This window comes from Sceloporus occidentalis, unplaced genomic scaffold (assembly GCF_023333645.1).
Source record: "Sceloporus occidentalis isolate IW3139 unplaced genomic scaffold, rSceOcc1.0.p SCAF_27, whole genome shotgun sequence".
NCBI lineage: Eukaryota > Metazoa > Chordata > Lepidosauria > Squamata > Phrynosomatidae > Sceloporus > Sceloporus occidentalis.
In genome coordinates, this window is record NW_028317007.1 from 7,899,300 (window position 1) to 7,921,391 (window position 22,092).

The window sequence follows — 22,092 nt, forward strand, 5'->3', positions numbered from 1 at the left end:
CATTTTACTGTTAAGTATACTTAATAAAGTATATTGTTTCAAATTGCTGCAAATATGACAAATGGAATTCTGTGAGCATACTAAATTATTTATATATGAAATATATCTGCAATTATGACCCTTGACGTAACCATTAAAAATAGATAATTTGAAAGGTGTTAATCTTGTATTACTGATTTTGGCATTGGTTTATCTAGGTGGGACAGATGATGCAGGTTATGGGAAAACATTAAGAATACAGAGTTGTCAAGAACAGGCTGCCTTTCATGTTTTAAAGTATGAATTATAAACAACAATATTAGATATGCTAGTTCAGTTTCAATCGTGTCTTGAACAAGGTGTTAGGCCAAGTGTAATGGAAAATCATATAGCCTAGTATGTAATTATGTATGTATTATACTAGTAAATGAGTTCTTTTTTTAAACACTAAACAAAACAGGTGCTGATAAGTGTTGCAAAGTCACTATGTATGTATCCCTCACATTAATAAAAGTGAGTGCTGCCAACTAAAGGTCAAGTTGGCCAACATAAAAGTGAATTAAAAGAAAAAGTGGAGCACATCTAAAATAAGAAGATGAAATATGATACTTCACAATATGTGTTTTTCTTCTGGTTTTCAGACTCTCAAACAGGGAGGTGAAAAATGAAATAAATAAAAAAGCTTATAGTGCAGTCATTTTTAGAAATAGAATTACGTTTATTTATGAATATATCTGGTAGAATGGGCCCTTACTTTATTAGAGCAGTTTCTGCTCAAATTTGTAGTCACTTGTGAACAAGGTTATCAAACATCCTGCTAATGAACTTGAATAAACCATTGCATGTTGTGAGTATAAGCCTGTTGGTATAAACAGAACTATTGATTATGGCACCATTAGACATGCAAAAGGCTAAAAAATAGTTTTTTCCAATTGCATGTAGTTTTTAATGATTTACACAATCATTGAAAGCAATAGATATTGATTTATTGAGATAAATTAGTAGTCTTTCCTTGAGAAAAATGTTTCCGTAATAAAGTGGTGCACAGGAACTGTAAGTGGTGCAAGACAAACTCTGAGCACTAGTAATTTTTTTTAAACACTTAATATTATTATTATTATTATTTATTGTTTTATACAGTGCCGTCAAATGCCGTAGCTCTCTACAATGGGATTGTATTATTTTAGATGTATAATAAGCAGCACCTTTTCTTTTTAATAAATTGATAAATTTATTACTAGCAATAATAATTTGTTAATTTGGTCCTATGTGCAAGTGATATTACTTCAAATATTTGTAATATTGTTTTATATAGTTACTCCCCAAAAAACACTACTGTCTAAGTGCGTCAAACAATAGCAAGTAACCTCTTGGATTCCATTTTTTTTTCCATGATGCATATTTTTAAGAATAAGGAACAGCAAGGGTTAACAGACAGCCAAGGATCAGCTTTCTATACCAAAGATGGGTCAAACGCTATATACCATATGTGTGCTGTGTATATGTTGTAACAAGTAATTAGATTTTTTATTGCGCAGGAATATTTTGAAGAAAGCTTCTAATATGCCGATATGGCTACAATTGCTGCTTTCCTACCATACATATTAATTTTTCATGCATCCTAAGTGAATTACATTATTTAAATAGTTGATCTTGTTCTGTGAAATGTATAATTCTGGTCTAGAGTTTACAAAAAAATCAAAGTCTTGTTTTTGCTCAGAATGTGTTAGAAAAGGTGTGTAGATCTGGTATGACATATTTGCCTGTATGTACAGTAGATGTTTATTTTTCTTCTCCTCTTCTTGTTTAATGCATTTTGGGTACTTAATGGTTCATTCATGTCTGTAAAGACAGACTTGATTATATTGATGCAAATGTAAAAGAAATTGCATTATAATGTGGTGACTTTAACAAACTTACATTTGAGGTATTCTGCAATTGTATTCTTTGCCACATTAATATTAGAGATATATCAAAATAGAGTATTTATTGTTATATCATGTTATGTGAGTGATTGATGTTATTTATAATAGGTGCCTTGTTTTTCTTCATTGGACATAAAGTGTAAGAAATATTTTAAATTAAGATTTATAGATTTTTGTGTGTTCTAAATTGGGTGCACTGAATACACAAATGATGATATATACTGGTGGTGTTAGGAACTGAAGGTAGCTATAAGAGTCCTTAAAATCCACAACAATTTGTGGAACAGACAAATCTATTTGACCTGGTAAAGTTTAATAGAACTGGGGCAATGCAATGAACTGTGGTACAGAACAGGAGGAAACATTAGTTCCTATCAATAGAGATAAATCTTTGTACTCCCACAATCCTGTAACGTTACTGATATTCCTACTCTAATTTGTAAAGCAGTTTGTTGAACATGCAGCTTTATTGACCAAGAAGGTTAAATATAAGTTCATGCATCTTTTTTTATGGGTCTGCCAACAATTATATCAAAGACAAAGTTTTTGTAACAGTGGGTTTTTACAGTGTTAATTTATAAACAAATGTAAAAATTAATTGCAAGCTTTGGAAACCACATAGATATCTTCTTCAGGCATGTTGAGACTTAAATTATTAATACAGCTATACAGTTACAGGTATCTAGTTTACTAGATTTCATTTTATTTACAGTTAAAGGTATGATCTTTTTCATATGTGTTGATTTTCCTTCTGTTGCTAACATAGTATGTAACGGAAGCCTCTGTTACCTTGGCCCATGGAGAGGACAGCTTTCCCGCCTGATACAGGTTTTACCACGTTTCCCCAAGTACTAGAGACTCTGAGGTCTTCTGAGTCTGAGGACTGTGGATCTGGCCACGTCTGCCAGACTATAGGTCAAAGGGGGATTACTGTTTGCAACATTGGGGCACCCTTGTTTTGAAAAGGTTTTTTTTTGCACCTGGTTAAATTAATGGGAACATTTGTCTCCTGGTATCAGCTATTGTTGGTATTTACTGCCATTAGGTGACTGAGATAATCTCTCCCTGGTGTGAGTAAATAATCAGTTCCTGCGCAATCTGACTAGACTGTTTTATCTCCTCCCGGCTGCTAGGTCCCGGGAAGGAATCTATTGTACTATTGTTCTCCTGGAGTGTGAAAACCTTTGCTTATTTGTTGAGTTAATTTTCTCCTGGGACTGTTGTCAGTGAGGGTGGTTTGGTATAAATATGTGTGCTTGTCCCCTAATAAAGAGAATAGTTCTTGTTTGACCCTCAAGCCTTCAGTCTTGACTAATATTTTTGGGGTAGCTGTATCAACTTAAGCGGATGATATTCTGGTATTGACCAGGGTCGTGACCAGAAACTGCAGGGCCCCGGTGTGAAAATTATGCCGAGGCCCCCTAATTTCACCAAGCAACATGTCCCACAGTGCCACCTCTGCCCCCAAAAAGCTTGCGCGTACCTCCTTTTGCCAAATACAGCCTATGTGTTCCATATTTGCCCCCAAACAGTTTGTGCCATCTTTGCCCCTTTGCCCCCCTCCAACATACCCTACAGCACACAGGTAAACACACACAAATCTACACATGCTAACACATACACTTACACATAGTTACCAACACACTCATTCTAATGCACACACTCTTTCCTCTGACACCACTCATGCTAACACACACCATCATACCATTTACACATACATGCTCACACTTACAGATCCACATAGATGCTCATACATAGCGTAGTCAGCGCTGAGACTGGTGGCGGCATGGAGCTGAGGAAAGAGGGGCACCAAATGGTTGTCAGAAGTGCAATACTTAAATAAATTTTATATATATATATTATTATTATATTATATATTTATTATAGTAAATATATAATATTTATCATAATTATATTGTGTATATATATATATATATATATATATTATACTGTAAATATATAATATTGTTGTGTTTATTATATACTATTTGATAAGTGCACTAGTCAAATAAGTTCTTTACACAAAAAATCACTTAAAGCTGTTTATATGTCAGGGCCTTACCTCTGGGTGCTTTACTATCCTTAGTTTATTACACTATATTGATTAATATAAGCAATACATATATATTTTGAAACACAACTTATGTGTATTCTATTGTCTTCTCTGAATCTGTTATGTCCTGGCTAGTGAGTGTGAGAGTGTTGCGATGTTTTAAAAAACATATATATATATATATTATTATTTATTATTATTGTTAAAACTATATTGATTTTTATAAACACAGCAGGAAATGTGTTTTGAATAAAGACTATCTGATATATTTTTGGTTGATTTACAATAATAAAACAATTCTAATTCAAAATATAATTCTTGAATAGAATAAATTATTTTTAAAATTAAATTATTCCTATATTGTACAGTTCACTAAAAAGTATGAAAAATGATTAGTTGTAGGGTGTAAAAGTACATTAAAATTAAGAATGTGCAAGAATCTTTTGGTTTTTGGAAAGGCTCCAAGGACACTTACTCTTTACAGCATTATATGAAACAGACTAGTAGCAGCTTCTGCCTCAATAACTTATTGCAGAAAATGATTCACAAGGACAACTGGGTCAGAGTGTGTTGAAAATGAATGGTCCCTTTGGGATATCTAATGAAATAAAAGTTAACCAATTATCGGTCTGTTTGCAAGACATTCATTTATTAATTGAATTTAGAATTGTCAAATAGCTGAGAAGTGTAAAAAAGATAATAGAGTGCATTTATAACGTAAAACATTCCGTTCATTCCAAAAAACTGCCATAAACAAGTCTCACATCTTTTTAATGTGATGTTTCTTTTAAAATACACAAATAAATTATGAAAAAAGTTATTAAAAATCCATACCCAATCCTAAATTTGTAATTGAAAAAAATTGCAAGGAAAAACAATTTAGTCTTCCTGAAAATCCTGATATCTTCCCTACTGTTGGGATTTTTATAATCTATTCAGCATGCTAAATTTGCCGCTTTGGGGTTACACTAGACTCTGCTCTCTTCTTCACCCTTCACATCCAGTTGCTTGCCAAATCTTATCACTTTCACCAGCTAAATAGTTATTGAATTTGTCTTTTCCTCGCACAAGCAGACTAATGTTCTTATCCAGTTGCTCTCCATTTGCTGCCCCATTATCCGTTACTAGCTCTCCATACTCTTTGGAATAAAATGTAAACTCCTGACCTTTACCTCCAGCTCCCTTAGCAGTACTGTGCTTTTCTATATCTACGCTGTTATCACCAAATATTCTCCTGACCTTCATGTTTGGACTAGTATCTCTTTGCAACCGTTATTACACCATCCCAATCATATACACTATATGGGCAGCAGTATTGGGACACCCGATCATTACACCAACGTTTATTACATCACATTCTAAATACATACACACTAATATGTAGGTGGTCCCCTCATTGCAGTTATAACAGCTTCCTCTCCTCTGGGAAGGCATTCCACAAGTATTTGGAATGTTTGTGTGGTAAGTTGTTACCCAGTAGAGCATTTGTGAGGTCAGGCACTTATATTGGATGAGAAGTATGTATGTTGTATGTTTAGGTGTATACATGAATAATTATATGTAACTATATGTAAATGTGTGTAAAGCTGGAGGGTACTTATTATAAATGAACATTATATTTTGGCTACATTTGTACCTGGGTATTATACCCAAGGGCATATTATACCCAAGATTTTTAGGTAGCTGAATTTTGTTGCATCCTGCTCAAAATGTCTGTAGACTTTTGTACTTAATGCATAAATGATTGCCCTTATTGACCTTACACTAACAGGGACTTTTATGGCATCACATTCTAAATACATAGATGTTAACATGTAGTTGCACTCCCTTGCAGCTATAGCAGCTTTCTGTGGGATTTTTTGGCCATTCATCCAATAGAGCATTTGTGAGATCAGGCATTGATGTTGGACGAGAAGGCCTGGCTCGCAATCTCCATTCCACTTCATCCCAAAGGTGTTCGATGGCGTTGAGGTCAGGGCTCTGTGCGGGCCAGTCATGTTCTTCAACACCAAACTCATCCAGCCATGTCTTTATGGACCTTGCTTTGTTCACTGGGGTACAGTCATTCTGGAATACAGTAGAAAAGGGGCCTTTTTCAGTTAATTTTAATGGCAAAAGTTGTAAAATGCTCACTAAAATTCCACATATTCAGGGAAGTATAGAACCTATCCTGTAAATACCCACAACCTAAATCTTGAAAAGAAACCATGCATGCCACTACTCTCCGCTCATGCCACTACAATCAAGTCATCTCTTACCTTCTGTCTCTTTCCACATTTCCTAATTTATTGCAACCTTGCAGGAGCATGACATTCTTTTTGATCTGTACCAGTATGTCTTAAAGTGTATTGATGTTATTGTCATTGATTGTTACTGGTGTTATATATCACCAGTTTCAATTCCTTCTTCTATTGTAATGACACTACAGAATCTGCTGGTTCTGTATGAATTAAATGTAAAGTAAGAAGTAATTGTTCCACAATATAAAGAGCACCACGTGTATAACCCTAATGTATGTATCCAGAGCCGGCCTTAGGTGTTCTGGCGCCCTGTGCGAACTACTCCTCTGGTGCCCCCCCTCACTACCCCCCCTCTGCCCCTTCAAACTACCCCCCCTGCCCCTTCAAACTACCCCCCTCTGCCCCTTCAAACTACCCCCCCTGCCCCTTCAAACCACCCCCCCTCTGCCCCTTCAAACTACCCCCCCTCTGCCCCTTCAAACTACAAAAACTTTATTTAACATGGAGGATGTTAAATAAAGTTAAAAAAACAACAAAAAAACGATGTTTTAATTTAGGTGCAACGAGGGCGGCAGCGGACCCCGCGGCGGCGCCGGCGGACCCGGCTTCGGCGGACGACCCCGCGGCGCCCCCCTGGAGTGTGGCGCTGTTGGTCGAATTAATGGTCGAATTCTCTTGAGAAAGAGTTTTCCTTTATTTAGATCATGCGCATAATCGAGACAAGGCACACAACACACAAAAGTCGAAGCATTGTCTGATTATATGTTTAGATTACATGGTTTATATAGCATCTTATCTACTTGTAATAGCATGCATCATTATGATTGGTTACTTTTCAAGCAGGTTACACCTATTAAGCTGCATAATTAAAAATGGCCCAGACTTGACCTTTTATTCTATATATATATATAGAATATTATAGAGGAAGCGTGTTGGCGGGGACTGGTGCATATATCATGGACATGACATTTTCTACTTCCTTATATGTAAGCAAATAATATTTTCGATAACATAAGTATTTTTCCAACATTTCCCTCCTGTTTATCAAAATATTATTAAATATCAGACTCTTCATCTTCAGTATCGGTCATTAACACTGATAATTTATCTTTCATATCAACAACGTCATTAATATGTAGAGTCTCAGATACTCTTAATAATTGATCACATTCTTCTTTGTCGATCAGGGAGTACATAGTCTGATTTACAGCTTTATCAATTGTCTTATTCAAAAGTCCTCGGCAACATGGAATAAAACAGCATCCTCCGAATATCAATACTGCGGCTACTATAGTGATAGTAATTATTCCGGACATTATCATTCCCGACCATCGCCCGAACCATCCTTCTAACCAAGAGGTGAACACATTATGTATTCCTGCATTCTCGGCAAGTTCATTTGATAAGGATGTTAGTCCTTCGAGGGCTTTGGTGATGCTCCCATCAGGGGCGGTATTATTTGGTATGAAGGTGCAGCATTGGTTCCCGAACATCTTGCACACGCCCCCTTTCTCGGCCAATAGCATGTCCAAGGCCATTCGATTCTGCCAGGCCATAAGGGAGGTCGCATCCAGTTGCTCATGTATTCCTTTAATAGCATCTCGAGTATAATTCACAAACCGCTGTTGATTATAATAGATGTAGTTTATCCAGTCCACATTTTTTGCTATTGTACTCCACCAGAAAATGATTGATTCGAAACCTGCAGCAATTTGGTTTCGGGCTTTGAACTCATTTGGAACTCCTCGTGGTACTCCAATTTCATCAATATATATTCGATCATCAAACGATCCTTGTGGTTGTATTGATCTTTTCGGCCTTGAGGTTGGTTCCTTCCGTGAGGTCAACAAATTTAAAGGTACAATGAGCTGTATTACAGCACATTTTCCTTTTCCTCTGGGATCGATAAAAGGTCTTATTTTCCGGTCTCCACATAACCACCAAATATCTGCTCTCATCTGGGTTGGCTGTCGCAGTCCTGTGGAGAAAGTCTCGACACATAGTGAATTAGACAAATCTTTATAATCGAAATAGCTGCTATCACCCTGAAGTTTCATACAGGTGTAATTTCCCTCATATATTTGCACTGTTGGAGGTAATTGAGCCCTTTTAACCTTGGGAAACAACAAGTCTAATGTATGACAAGTTCCATTTCCAGGTGGGGCATAAGTCTCATCAAAGAGCTTTATTATGCAGTCAAATCCGACTGGATCATTCTCTTCTGTTAATGGAAATGGCACCGTAGCCAACTGCGGACGGGCTTCTGCGCAGACTATACAATTCTCTTTGTTTAGACTTTTTACAGTAAATTGAAGCCATTCCATCCAAACGTTATCTCCATGAAATCCTGCTTCCAGGGCAATTTGATCAATAGAACTCAAATTGGTATACCGAATTATCCCTGTCTCAATTTCCTCGATATGTTTTTGTTCCTGGATCTGAGACTCTTTTTCTGCTTGGACCTTATTTTCTGAAAAAGACAAAAAGAAAGTTCCCTGCGGGTCTCTACCGGAAACCCACACACCTATAGTATATAGTCTTTCATCCGTCTTCATAGGTTTCTTTAAAGTAAATAACAATTTATTACAGTTATTAAAGGTTGTACATTCGGATCGTAGTCTTTTCACAGAAAATCTTGTTTTGATTCTACTTGCTCTTGCCCCGGGTATATCATATCCCCAATCGTAACTAGCTGTTGTCCACATAGCATAATCCCATCCAAGACATGATGTTATGCTTTGTCTTTTAGGGGGCCTTTCGGGCATCCAGCATACATATACATCGGACTTAGCATAGTTTCTTGTTTGCTCAATATTTTTACAATTAATCAGTTTACACAGATCAATTTCAATAGAACTATCTCCTGCTGGTGAAAAAGTCAGATTTTGTGCTTTGGTATCTTCCCACTTGGTCACTTTCTTGTTCTCATTCCACTCAGTCTTTTTAATAAAAAAAGGAATAGCATCAGTCACTACCCAATAAACTATAAGCAGGCACCACCCCTTCATCCTACCTGGCCGTCAACTCAGGGTTTGGGGAATGGATTTCTTCACTGGCTTGAGACGAGTCCAACCTATCGTCTGGACCCCCCTTTGTACCCAGACTTAATGAGTGACTACCAGCAAGTGGTGTTACCTTCTTACAGTGCGACTGATGTATCCAACAACTCCTCTCAGCTATCTTACATGCCGTGGGGGTGGTTAGTAGTACTTGGTACGATCCTTCCCACCTCGGTGATGACCAATTCTTTCGTTTGATTATCCTTATTAGTACCCAATCTCCAACGCTCAATTTCTCAGGAATTGGCTCTTGTGTCTCTGGAAGAGAATTCACAGTTTGTATTGATCTGGTATTCAGCATTTTTGCCATATAATCTGCTAGGGTTAATTCTCTTTCATCATTTGCCTCTTTTACCTTTATCTGTGGCAAACTATAGGGTCTCCCGTACATTATTTCAAATGGGGTGAGACCCTGCTTATTAGGTGTAATACGCATACTCAATTTTACCATAGGTAGACAAGAAACCCAATTCTTCCCAGTTTCTGCCATAGTCTTTTTTAATTTATTCTTTATTGTTCCATTGTTTCTTTCTACCAACCCTGCTGACTGAGGATGATAGGCGCAATGATTCTTTAATTGTATACCAAATACTTGTGTAAATCTGGAGATTAGTTGATTGACAAAATGAGGCCCATTGTCACTGTATATTCTTTCTGGTATTCCAAATCTAGGAATGATTTCTTTTATCATGACCTTAGCTACTGTATCTGCATCTGCGTGGGCTGTTGGGAATATTTCTACCCATTTAGTTAATGCATCAACAATAACTAGGCAATATCTCATATTTTCACATTTGTTTAGTTCAATATAATCCATGCAAATATGTTGAAACGGATACTCGGGGTTGGGGAACTTCCCAATAGCAGGTTTGAGATTTCCCTGTGGATTATATCGAGCACAGATAAGACAATTAGCACAAAATTTTTTAGAGTAATTTTGAAATCCGAATGTTGTAAATACCTTATCTATGATGGCTACCATCCCTCCTGTTGAGACATGGCTCAGCCCATGACTCAATAAGGCTGCATAGCGAAACAATGATTTCGGCAATATTGGTTTGTTGTTAATATGAAAAATTTTGTTACATAGAGTGGCTTGTTTAGACTGCCAATATCGCTTTTCAGACATAGGGGCAGCCTGCTGCATATCATACAAAACCTGGTGATCAATTTGTATATCGTGAGTGATTATGGCAAACATCTCTTGAGCAATCCTTTTTGCTTCAATATCTGCACGGTTATTGCCTAATGCTATAGGATCTTTGCTGTTGGTATGGGCTGCACACTTTATTACAGCTACTTCTTTTGGTAGATGTATAACCGTTAATAGTTCTTCAATCAGGGCTCTATGATTTATCGGTTTCCCTGTGGAGGTAATCATACCTCTATTTTTCCATTGTTGTGCAAACACATGTATAGTAGAAAACACATATTGACTGTCGGTATAGATATTCACCCGTTTGTCTACTGCCCATTTGCAGGCCTCTATGAGAGCCGTTAATTCAGCCGCCTGGGCTGATAAATGATTGGGCAATTTACCCGCCTTAATTACTTCAGTCTGAGTTACAATGGCATAACCTGTAGCATTTGTGCCATCGGGATTCTTTTTTGAGGATCCATCAATAAACAGTGTTTCATCAGGATCTTCTAGAGGACTATCAGTTAGCCCTTCTCGTGGTAGAATTCTGGTTGTGATTTCATCGATACAATTATGCGGTTCCCCTTCTATTTCTACTGGAACTAAAGAAGATGGGTTAAGCGTGGTACATCTTTCTATAGTTATATGTGGTTGTGCTAATAGCACTGTCATACATGATAGATGTCTTGCAGGGCTGAGATATGAAATCTTATTTTGTAACAAGATAATCGACACTGCATGTGGGACCTTTAGCATTAATGGGTGAAACAGTACAATGGCTGCTGAAGCTTTGACGGCTTCGGCTGCTGCGATCACTGCTTGTACACAGGGAGGCGTAGATCTCGCTACTGGATCTAAACGTGTAGAATAATAGGCCAAAGGCCTTTGCTTTCCCCCATGCTCTTGGGTGAGTACTGATGTCATATACCCTTCTTTTACATCCACAGTCTGCACAAACTCCTTAGCATAATTTGGCAACCCTAGGACAGAGGCGTTTACTAGTGTTTTCTTTACTTGGCAGAACGCATCATCTGCTTCTTGCGTCCACTGAATTTTATCCGCAGCGGCCATTGGCGTATCGTATATTAGAGCTGCAAGGGGTGCTACTAAGGCTGCATAGTTTGGTATCCAGGTTCGACAAAAGTTAGTCATTCCAAGAAATGACATCATTTGCTTTTTTGTTATGGGACGTGGCGCATGTAACACAGTCTCTTTTCGCCCATCATCTAGATGTTTACCTTCTTGGGATATATTATATCCAAGGTAACGTACTGTCTCTTTACAAAATTGTAACTTTTTCTTATTGACTTTATGTCCTTGTTCATAAAGAAACATAAGTAACGCGATAGTGTCTTTTCGACATTTTTCCTCATGGTCAGATGCTAGCAGAGTATCATCTACATATAACAGTATTTGACTCCCATATTCTGGAGTGAACTTGGCTATGTTAGAACTCATAGCTTGTGAGAAAATAGTAGGTGATTCACAGTAACCTTGTGGCAATCTGGTAAATGTATACCTTTTCCCTCTAAATGTAAAAGCAAACCAAAATTGGCTATCTTTATGCAGCGGTATACTAAAGAAAGCATTGCTTACATCTATTACAGAAAACCACCTATTTCCTGGGTCAAGCTCATTTAGTAAGGTATTAGGATCTGGTACCACGTCTGGACAGAGTGAAACAAAGAGCCCTCGGTATTTATAAGATACCGCTTCTAGACAGAGTGAAACAAAGAGCCCTCGGTATTTATAAGATACCGCTTCTAGACAGAGTGAAATAAAGAGCCCTTGGTATTTATAAGATACCACATCTGGACAGGGTTAAACAAAGAGCTCTTGGTATTTATAAGATACCGTTCCTAGACAGGAGAGGCAGGAAAATCACTCTCGCAGCGAAGTTGTTCACTTGCAATCCCAGCACTTGATCACAGAGAGCTTCTCACAAATGCCGGGGGGCGTATTAACAACAACCTTATTAACTGTTCATTCGCCGTAAAGGACTCCTGAACAGTCATTCACACAGATTCATTCAGACAAGATTTGTGACATGGGTTGGTATAGCTGTCCCTGGACCATAAGAGCTCTTCTCTTTAAGGTCTTGTGATACTCTTTCACAATAATACAAGCCGCAACCAACCCCAACAGTATTGTCACAATTACAAACAACAATTCGTTATCACAAAAATAATGACTAACTACCTGTGCACATTTCTCCTGATCAGTCTCATTACTCCAAGTACTATTTCTTATTATCGAATGCATACGCAGTTATTTATTTCAGTAGTCCCTGACAGACTTTGACCTCTTATAATATTTCCCAGAAATATTTTCCTACTCACATTTCTGAAGAGAAGACCGTACTAAATCTTCGGGAGGACGCTGCCGGTTTCAGGGACGATGTCGCAAAGTGCCTCTGGTTAACAGCAATCTTAGCTGGAGGACTTATATTACCCCAGATGCAGATTCTCGAGGTGCAGTTCCTCAGGACCGTCGTCCCCGTCTCCGGTCAGGACCTCCTCACACGGGGCACCAAAATGTTGGTCGAATTAATGGTCGAATTCTCTTGAGAAAGAGTTTTCCTTTATTTAGATCATGCGCATAATCGAGACAAGGCACACAACACACAAAAGTCGAAGCATTGTCTGATTATATGTTTAGATTACATGGTTTATATAGCATCTTATCTACTTGTAATAGCATGCATCATTATGATTGGTTACTTTTCAAGCAGGTTACACCTATTAAGCTGCATAATTAAAAATGGCCCAGACTTGACCTTTTATTCTATATATATATATAGAATATTATAGAGGAAGCGTGTTGGCGGGGACTGGTGCATATATCATGGACATGACATTTTCTACTTCCTTATATGTAAGCAAATAATATTTTCGATAACATAAGTATTTTTCCAACAGGCGCCCTGTGCGGTCGCACAGGTCGCACACCCCAAAGGCCGGCCCTGTATGTATCCTAAAACAAATGTTCACTGTTAGTGTTAGTCTGTGTACTGAAAAAGGCTGTTTACTTACACCCTCCTAATCACTCTAATACAGGCTTTGCCATGTTAGAAAGCATTTTGGGTGTTGATTAATATTCTGCTTAACAGATGGCTTTGCTGCAGTCATTGCATGTTGTGTCGTCCCCCCCCCCCCTATTTGTTTTGTCTAAAACAATACTAAATCTATTTATGGGTATTTTCCAGCTACTTGTAACATTTCATTCCAATTTCTTGGCAGGGGAACATCTGCGCATCTGTCCCCAGGACTACACATGTTGCACAAATGAAATGGAAGACAAGCTGAGTGAGGAAAGTAAGGTGGAATTTGAGAACCTTGTTGAGGACACAAGCCGTTTTGTGCGTACTACCTTTGTGTCTTGGCATAAAAAATTTGATGGTGAGTGTGTTATAGGTTTATTAACATTGCATCACAAGCTTATGTCTTTTTTTAGATAAAAAATTCAGACAATGCTTTTTTTATGACATATGGTTATTCAAAGACTAAAATGTAAGCTGTTTAGGAAATATATATATATCTACACAAACACACACAGTACTGTGCAAACGTTTTACGCCTGAAAGGTTTAATGCTTTAATGCATGAAAGGTTTGTCACAACAAATATTGATTTGATTTCGATTTTTCTTCTGTTCACTCATTTTGTTAAGCGATAAAAATAAATTCTTAATGTCTATTTTTGAAAGTATTCTTACTTCACAGCACGCCTTAAAAAATAGACATGTTAATGGTTTATTCTTATCATTTCAGAGTAAATCCAAAGTTTCATGTGTGTTCATCAATCAGCTGCTTTTTAAAGCATAGCGCATGCTGCTGCATACGTAGCTGTCAATATCTGAGTTCACTTTTGCATGCAACGCATCTTCTATGTAGCTGGCACTCAAGAGGATAATCTGGAACTAATGTTGCAGGAAATTGTTATACGAATCTCATGTTACTTTGTATGCATGTGTAATATGGACTCTTAACTCTTTACAATAAAACTGTCCGGGAACATTTTTCATACATGGTGCCAATGTAATTGAATAGAAGACCGATAAAGTAAAACACCTCTCAGTTTTTGTAACATTACTTTTAAACCTTGACATTTAAATGAGAGAATATTTTAGTTAATTTTAATGGCAAAAGGGCTTGTAGAAGCATTGCTATGCTGTAAACCCCAAGGAGATGATTAGTTTGACATTTGGTTACAGATGCTATGTAGATCATACATATGGATCCCTATGCAATTACCTAGTGGGCCTTATGTATAAACATCCACTGGATTACACCAAATTAGCCACAATCTTTCAAGAAAGTAACCATTCATTTGAAAGGGAAAGATGCATTGACTCGTGTTTGGGTGTGTGTGTCCCTTAGATACGTTTACTTCTCTGACCCACTGTTAAGGGAAAAGCACACTTGGCTGCATTTCTAAATTGAATGTTTGTGGATGATTGAAAATTCTGTATATGTTTCTTTAAAAAACATAACCAGGGAAACGATGCTTCACATTAGTATGTAACATTATGTAACCATATTTGACATATTTTCAACAGTTTTATTAAAGTCCATTACAGGTTTTTTTTTCTTTCCGTCTTTTATTTTTTAAGGGAAATATGAAAATAAAGCGCAGACCGATTATAAATATTTTTTGTGCTGACAAAATGTACTCTAAATATATATACAAATAGGGGTCTGTCTTAAGACTTTGCATACCTAAGCGCTAAGACCCAAGAAATAATTTTATAAATATTTACCAGACTACTTTACTAGACTGTATAAGATCCTAACCTCATGCAATTATTACATACTATTATTCTAGCTTGATAGCACCTTTGTATTCATCAACATTGTCATATGCTGGCATAGAACATGAGTTGGGAGCAACATTTTCACTAAATATATTGATAGAATCATCCAAGTGGTATCTAAATGTACTGATTACATTGAACTTCATAAGAAAGTAGTTTGTTACTCAGGGGTTAGATTTGTGGTTAAGAGATATAAACGGTTACTGAATACTTATCTTCTTGTGTACTAACTGTAATGTTGCATTACTCTTGTGCCATCTTAATTCTATTATGTATGTACAACTGCGTTTCACATTTTCCTGATCAATAAATTGTGATTTGAAAAAAATAAGAGCAAATTAAAAGAAATTGATTTGTTGGTGATTAAACCCCATAGAGTACAACAGATTATGTTGTTGGAGGGAATGTAACCAAAAAGGTGCAACGTTACATATTTGGTATAGGCGTCCCTTGTTACAACCACTATGGAAACTAACTGTTTGATATATCGGACATGAGAGTACTTGTTCTTCCTTTGAGGGTTTTTTTTTTTATTTTTTTTGGAAGATAGTCCATTACTTTATCAATCTCACACCAAATTTCATTTATATATTTATAGTTTCCCAGTGTGTTTGTGTGTATGTTGTTAGATAGTGTGTGCATGTGTATAAGAGTGCCGTGTTAGCGTGCATGGTGTTGTGTATATTGCAGTATGGTATATTGTGTTAGAATGTAGGTATTTAGTGTATAGTTTTAGCAGCTGTATACATGAGTGTATGATGTTATCATGTGTGCTTCTGTAAGGTGTTAGTGTTTGTGTGCATAAGATGTTAGTGTGTGTCTGTTACTGTATACATCTAATGCTTATCCCTTCCCTTTGTAAATGCTGATTGGCCATGGTGAAAAAGAGTATTAAAAAAACCCACAGGTTTTAGGATCACCATAACCATCAATGATGCCCCTCCACATTTTCTTGGCTACTTCTACTTATTAGACATTTATACTGTATGTACCTTCCTACACACAGTACTTTCTCACTTTTCCTCATCAAAGAGCACAAAAACAGTTTGTAATGATGCCAAAATTTGGCAAATTAATTACATTTCAGATATTTTGCCATTCTTTTTCATTTGTTTCATTGAGAAACCTCTTCGTTATCAGAGATTTTGCACAAAATTGGCATAAAAGTTTTATGAATCCGAATGCACAAGTCTAGTTATTTCGTATTTACTTAATACATATTACTTATTTACTTAGTACAAAATATATTTTATAAACAGCTGCATGTTGCAAATTTGAAGAGAAATTTTTGCATTGCAAGTCCATCTGTAAGAATGATTAGCAGCTCAAGGGGCCCACCAATAATATATCTTATATAATTTGGTATAGACTTTTTTTTAACTCATGATTGCTAAGTGTGATGTAATAAAATTGTAAGTGGATAAATGCTAATATGACTATATATGTATACTTGTTCAGATACATTTACTTGTATATTTGTTCAGATACATTTTGTTTTTAAAGTGTCCGAACTGGATACATAAGGAATAACAACAATATCCAACACATTTACACAGCAAAACTCTCTGATATATATATTGTCTTTTATCGTGATATTGCTTCCCTGTGTATTTTCTAAGTTGTACCTTGATCGTGTCAGGCACTACTGCTGACAAGGGGAAATTTGTTCTTGGAGTTCAGGAAAGCAGCATGTGTTCTCAGTAATGTGTAATAATGGCCTGGGGTGCTTTGGGGGGGGGGGGCGCATTGGCTACAAATCTTTTACATTCAGGAAAGCCTGTATTTCATTACAAGGTTTTATCCTAGAATAAGTCCCAAACTGAAAGGGGGACATTTTTATAAACCTAAAAGGCATAGGCTTTGCACACTCACTCTAGCACTATCGAGTTGCACATTCATACACACATACTATCTGTTGTTTCTCCCCTCCTTCTCACCAGTATTCCTCTCACCCAGAAGCCATTTACCATAGACTCGCCCCTGACACTGTAAAACCAGGTGTCAACACACCTGTACACTCACAATAACACCATACACTACCACCCATAAACATACCAACACCAAATATTAATGCACACAATCATACTACAACACATACTGACATGCAGACACACTCATGCTAACACAACACAGTAATAGACATTAGACTTGTGCATTCGTCTTCGGGCGAACATGAAAACGAACACGAAGAGTGCGTTTTCGTGTTCGTTCCGAAGACACGCCGAAGAGAAGACGGTAAAACGTAGGCGAAGACGAAGTCACACACCACGAAGATCTTCGTGATCGTCATCGTCTACCATTCCCCCCCCCATTCTATTCTAACTTACCTTGTCTTCGCAGCATCGCGGCAGTTCCCGGAAGTGACGTCGTCACAGGTTACAGGGCAGTGCAAATGAGCCTATTGGTCACCTACAGGGTCACCTATAGGCTCACTCGCACGGTCTTTGTAAGTTAACCCCTGACAGCGAACCTATGGATTTCCAGTGGCATCTGCAGGGTAAATTGCAGCATTGGGGTTTTAAAACCGGACATTTAACTAATTGAACAGGGAGGGAGACCAGTGGGATGTGCCGGGTAAGTTGCAGCATTGGGGTTTTAAAACCCCAATGCTGCAACTTACCCTGCAGATGCCACTGGTCCTTAACTAATTGTCCGTACGAGCGACTTTATTGGTCGCTCGTACGGACATTTAACCCGGCACAGACTAACTAATTGAACACGGAGGGAGACCAGTGGGATGTGCCGGGTAAGTTGCAGCATTGGGGTTTTAAAACCCCAATGCTGCAACTTACCCTGCAGATGCCACTGGTCCTTAACTAATTGTCCGTACGAGCGACTTTATTGGTCGCTCGTACGGACATTTAACCCGGCACAGACTAATTGAACACGGAGGGAGACCAGTGGAATGTGCCGGGTAAGTTGCAGCATTGAGGTTTTAAAACCCCAATGCTGCAACTTACTCTGCAGATGCCACTGGTCCTTAACTAATTGTCCGTACGAGCGACTTTATTGGTCGCTCGTACGGATATTTAACTAATTGAACAGGGAGGGAGACCAGTGGGATGTGCCGGGTAAGTTACGGCACCAGGAGTTTAACAGTCTGTACAAGCGACCCTATTGGTCTTCAGCAGGGGGCTCGTCTGCCATCAACCAATGGCAGACGAGCGCCCTGCTGACGACCAATAGAGTTGCTCATACGTATATCCTTCCTTTCTCCCTTTCCTATCTTCAGTGCAGCACACAGAAAGTTCACAGCACTCTCCCCCCTCCCCTTCCCTTATCAATAGTGCAGCTTGTACCCTCTGTAGCCCTACTGTTACTGGGTGCCCGAGTGCTGTCAATCCATGGCACCCGCCTTAGCATGTCCCTAACTCACACTGCAACCTTACAGCTGTACGATTTCACCATCATTGCACCAAAGTACCTTCAACATTAAATTTTTTTATCTGGCATAAAAAAGTGCCCATGAGAGTACACAATCATATTACTAAGAAAAAAACTATTACTGAAATCTGTCAAGCTGTCATTCATCACACATTACCGGTTAATCATTTTAGATGTTAGTTATTCCAACCTGTACTAAACTTGTATGATGTTACCAGTTAAATAACTTATTCCTGCAAATGAGGAAATATCTCTGCTATTTTATCACACGCTTCACTCTGCCTCTTATCAACTTTTTTCTCTTCAAAATCCCTCGAAGTATTTGTTGCTGCTTGTATGTGCTACTACTTTATAAAACAAAGATTGATAGATTTTTCAAATTAAAAGGGAATATCTCAAAATATACATACATGATTTAGTAGCGTTAGAAAAAATAGCGACTAATAGCGACTAGAGGAGATCAGTTTGGCTGTAGGTCTGACAGTTTGATACTTAAGAACTACTTCATGGATGACATTTGACGGAATTGCCATTTACATAATTTTACTGCCAGGGTCTAAAGTTATGTTAAGTATGTTAAGTGTTGAAAAAAAAAATAAAAAAAAAATAATATATATATATATATATTCAATTCATTTGTGAGTTTCAAACTTCAGTAGAAATACACCAGATGGGTGTTTGTATTCAATTCATCATCCTATTCTCATTTACACACTTGTCTCAGCAATAATTCTTTTTTCAGTATAATTATGCACGCCCCTGGAGCACAATGTATGCATACAAACATGCCTATTTGTCAAAAACAGCTGCATGTTGCAAATTTGAAGAGGAAATTTTGCATTGCAGATTCATTTGTAAGAATGATTAGCAGCTCAAGGGACCCACCAATAATATATCTTATATAATTTGGTATAGACTTTTTTAACTCGTGATTGCTAAGTGTGATGTAATAAAGTTGTAAGTGGATAAATGCTAATATGACTATATATGTATACACCACGAAAGTTCCATGTAGTAAACACTTTAAAATTTTCAACCTATTTTTGCTATTTTTTAAAAATGTTTAACTTGTAACAAGTGTACTTGTTTCATTCAAACTTATTTACATAAATATGTTTATGTAGGGTTATTGTTAGGACTAATCTAATATATAAAATATTATATTTCAATCTTCACTCAACATCAATGTTTACTAAATAAATTATCTGTCATGTTCTTTTTTACTATATTCAATAAATCCATAATTCATCTTACTTTAATTTGAACTTTAGTGTAATGTGTATTAACCTACTATTATTACTAACAGAATAAACAAAATCCTCATGCCAAAGCCACATTTTGAATTGAATTTTTGTAACACATTGTGTTGTCATTGGCCATTTATTGTCACTTGGTTCTATTCGATTTTATTTATGTTTTCAATCCTGGTTTGAAGCTGTCGTGATTGCACTTTGCATACATTTGTTCACTATTCGGATTTACTTTATTTAGTCTCACCACAGCATGTTTAAATGATTACTGGCACATTATCTTTAAGTTGTACCAACAACTGTTTTATATTGACGCTCAACATCTATAGATCTTTTTATTGTATTATAGAATTGAAAATTCCATCACCTATCACCAAATACTTGTGGCTTTAAGGTTGTATGAAGAAAATGCAGAAATTGTAGTTGCATATGCAAGATTGCAATATTCCTAACAAATAATAAACCTTTTAAATGCACGAGTTTTCATATAGTGGACTTTGGTCAAGTTTCATAGTTTTGCTGTAGGTGATGGTGTTGCATTTTGCCTAAGGAAACCTATTTATTTTGGTTTTTTATGGTACCAATCTGAAAATATTATAAAATATTTCCCCATGGTTTCATGGTTTCCTAATATATACTAAGCCAAATAATTAAGCAAAAGAAAACTGTATTTCTTAAAACCCTTAAATGTATCTCTATAATATAATTATATATAATATTTCTTTCAAGTACTAGTGGACTGTACACAAAGTCCATGAAGGGTACAGTACATAACATTTGCCAGAGGAGATACTGGGGATGAAAATGTAGTGGTCTATGCCACACACTACATTCTTAAAAAAACATTATACCGTATATATCCTCTCCTACTGTTTCACTGTCCCCTTAACCAGCAACTAGGTTTTAAGCTTGTAAGAGCAGGGTCCTCTTCTCCTTTTGTACCAGTTTGTTATTGTGTGTTTTTTAAATTATTTTACTGACTCTTGTAAAATCTGCTGGCCATATACAAATAAATGTGATACAATATATATATGGTTTTTCTAAAAATGATTCATGAGGGGAGGGTGTCATGACAGTAGAAAGGGTAGACACACCTTATGTTACACTGACCAATCCCTGCATGTGAATAGGGTTCAGGGACATAACTTGGGCTATGCAGCTCCTCTAGTGATAAAATCCCTGTGTTAAACATAGGCAGTGTGCATACACACCATATACAATGAAAAGCAGCTGCGGCAGTGTCATATGACCATTTAAAGCACAGCAGCATCAGTGAAAACGTGTATCTACTTTTTACGTGTCTAGACAGGAAATGTTAAAAGCCCTTAAAACGCTTACTACTAGGCCAAAAAGGACATTGAATAAAAATTGATTGCTCACCCTATTAACTTAAATGCCCACTAGCTTTATGTGTAGAAATTTGGTGTAAGTGTGTGTGGCTAAAATGGGTGAGCGCTGTGTGTTTTACGCATGTTAGAGTAGTGAATTTTTTCCATACCTTTACATTACATTTATTAATAGTTTAATTGGTGTTAATGTGGGGACATTAACCATGTTTCTCACCCTCCTCCCATGCTGAAACACAAAATGAAGGGGAAAAAAATGATTAGTGATTTAAAAAAAATAATAAATAAATCACTAAATTAATACAATAAAAAATAATAATAAAAAAACAAAGTGAGCTAAGTGATGTCATTGTGACATCACTGGCATTAATGACATGTTCAAGAGGTCCCTAAGAGTACCGCTAACCATTTTTTTAAATATATAAAAAAATACAAATAAATAAATAAATAAATAAATATATATATATAAAAAAAGATAAAAATAATACAAAAATAAAAAACCCTTACATCCCATTGCCCTAACACAATATCTACCCAGTATACCCCTCCTGTCCTAGTTCACAACCCCCAAACCTGTTAAGACATAAGCATAAACATTGTACGAATAATGTACATTTTATAGTATGTTCCCTATAAGTGCAGGGAAATTATGGAAAATCTATATAAATTAGGTATTTCTGAAATCAGTCTTTGTTGGTCTGGACAAATTTAGATGGAATCCAGGGTAAATATAAATATTTCTGATAAAAGGAAAAAGGAAACCACTGTGGACATGAAACATATATTGAAGGAGAAAAGAGATGATAACAGGGAAATATAAAGGTAAGCTTTAAGAGGCAAAACAGATTATTAGATGTGCCAAAACACACAAGGAGAAAATTATAAGGCTAACAAAAACAGGTGGTAA

The 22,092-nt window shown here is 36.7% G+C and overlaps 1 protein-coding gene across 1 annotated transcript in view; it reads left to right on the plus strand.

Annotated features, from left to right (window-relative positions):
• The window catches only part of LOC149299892 (glypican-6-like), a 248,546-nt gene that overhangs the window by 53,877 nt on the left and 172,577 nt on the right, over positions 1-22,092 (plus strand). The window contains exon 2 of the mRNA XM_089485848.1: positions 13,634-13,792. Coding sequence (XP_089341974.1) covers positions 13,634-13,792 — 159 coding nt within the window. The remainder of the gene's footprint in view (positions 1-13,633; positions 13,793-22,092) is intronic.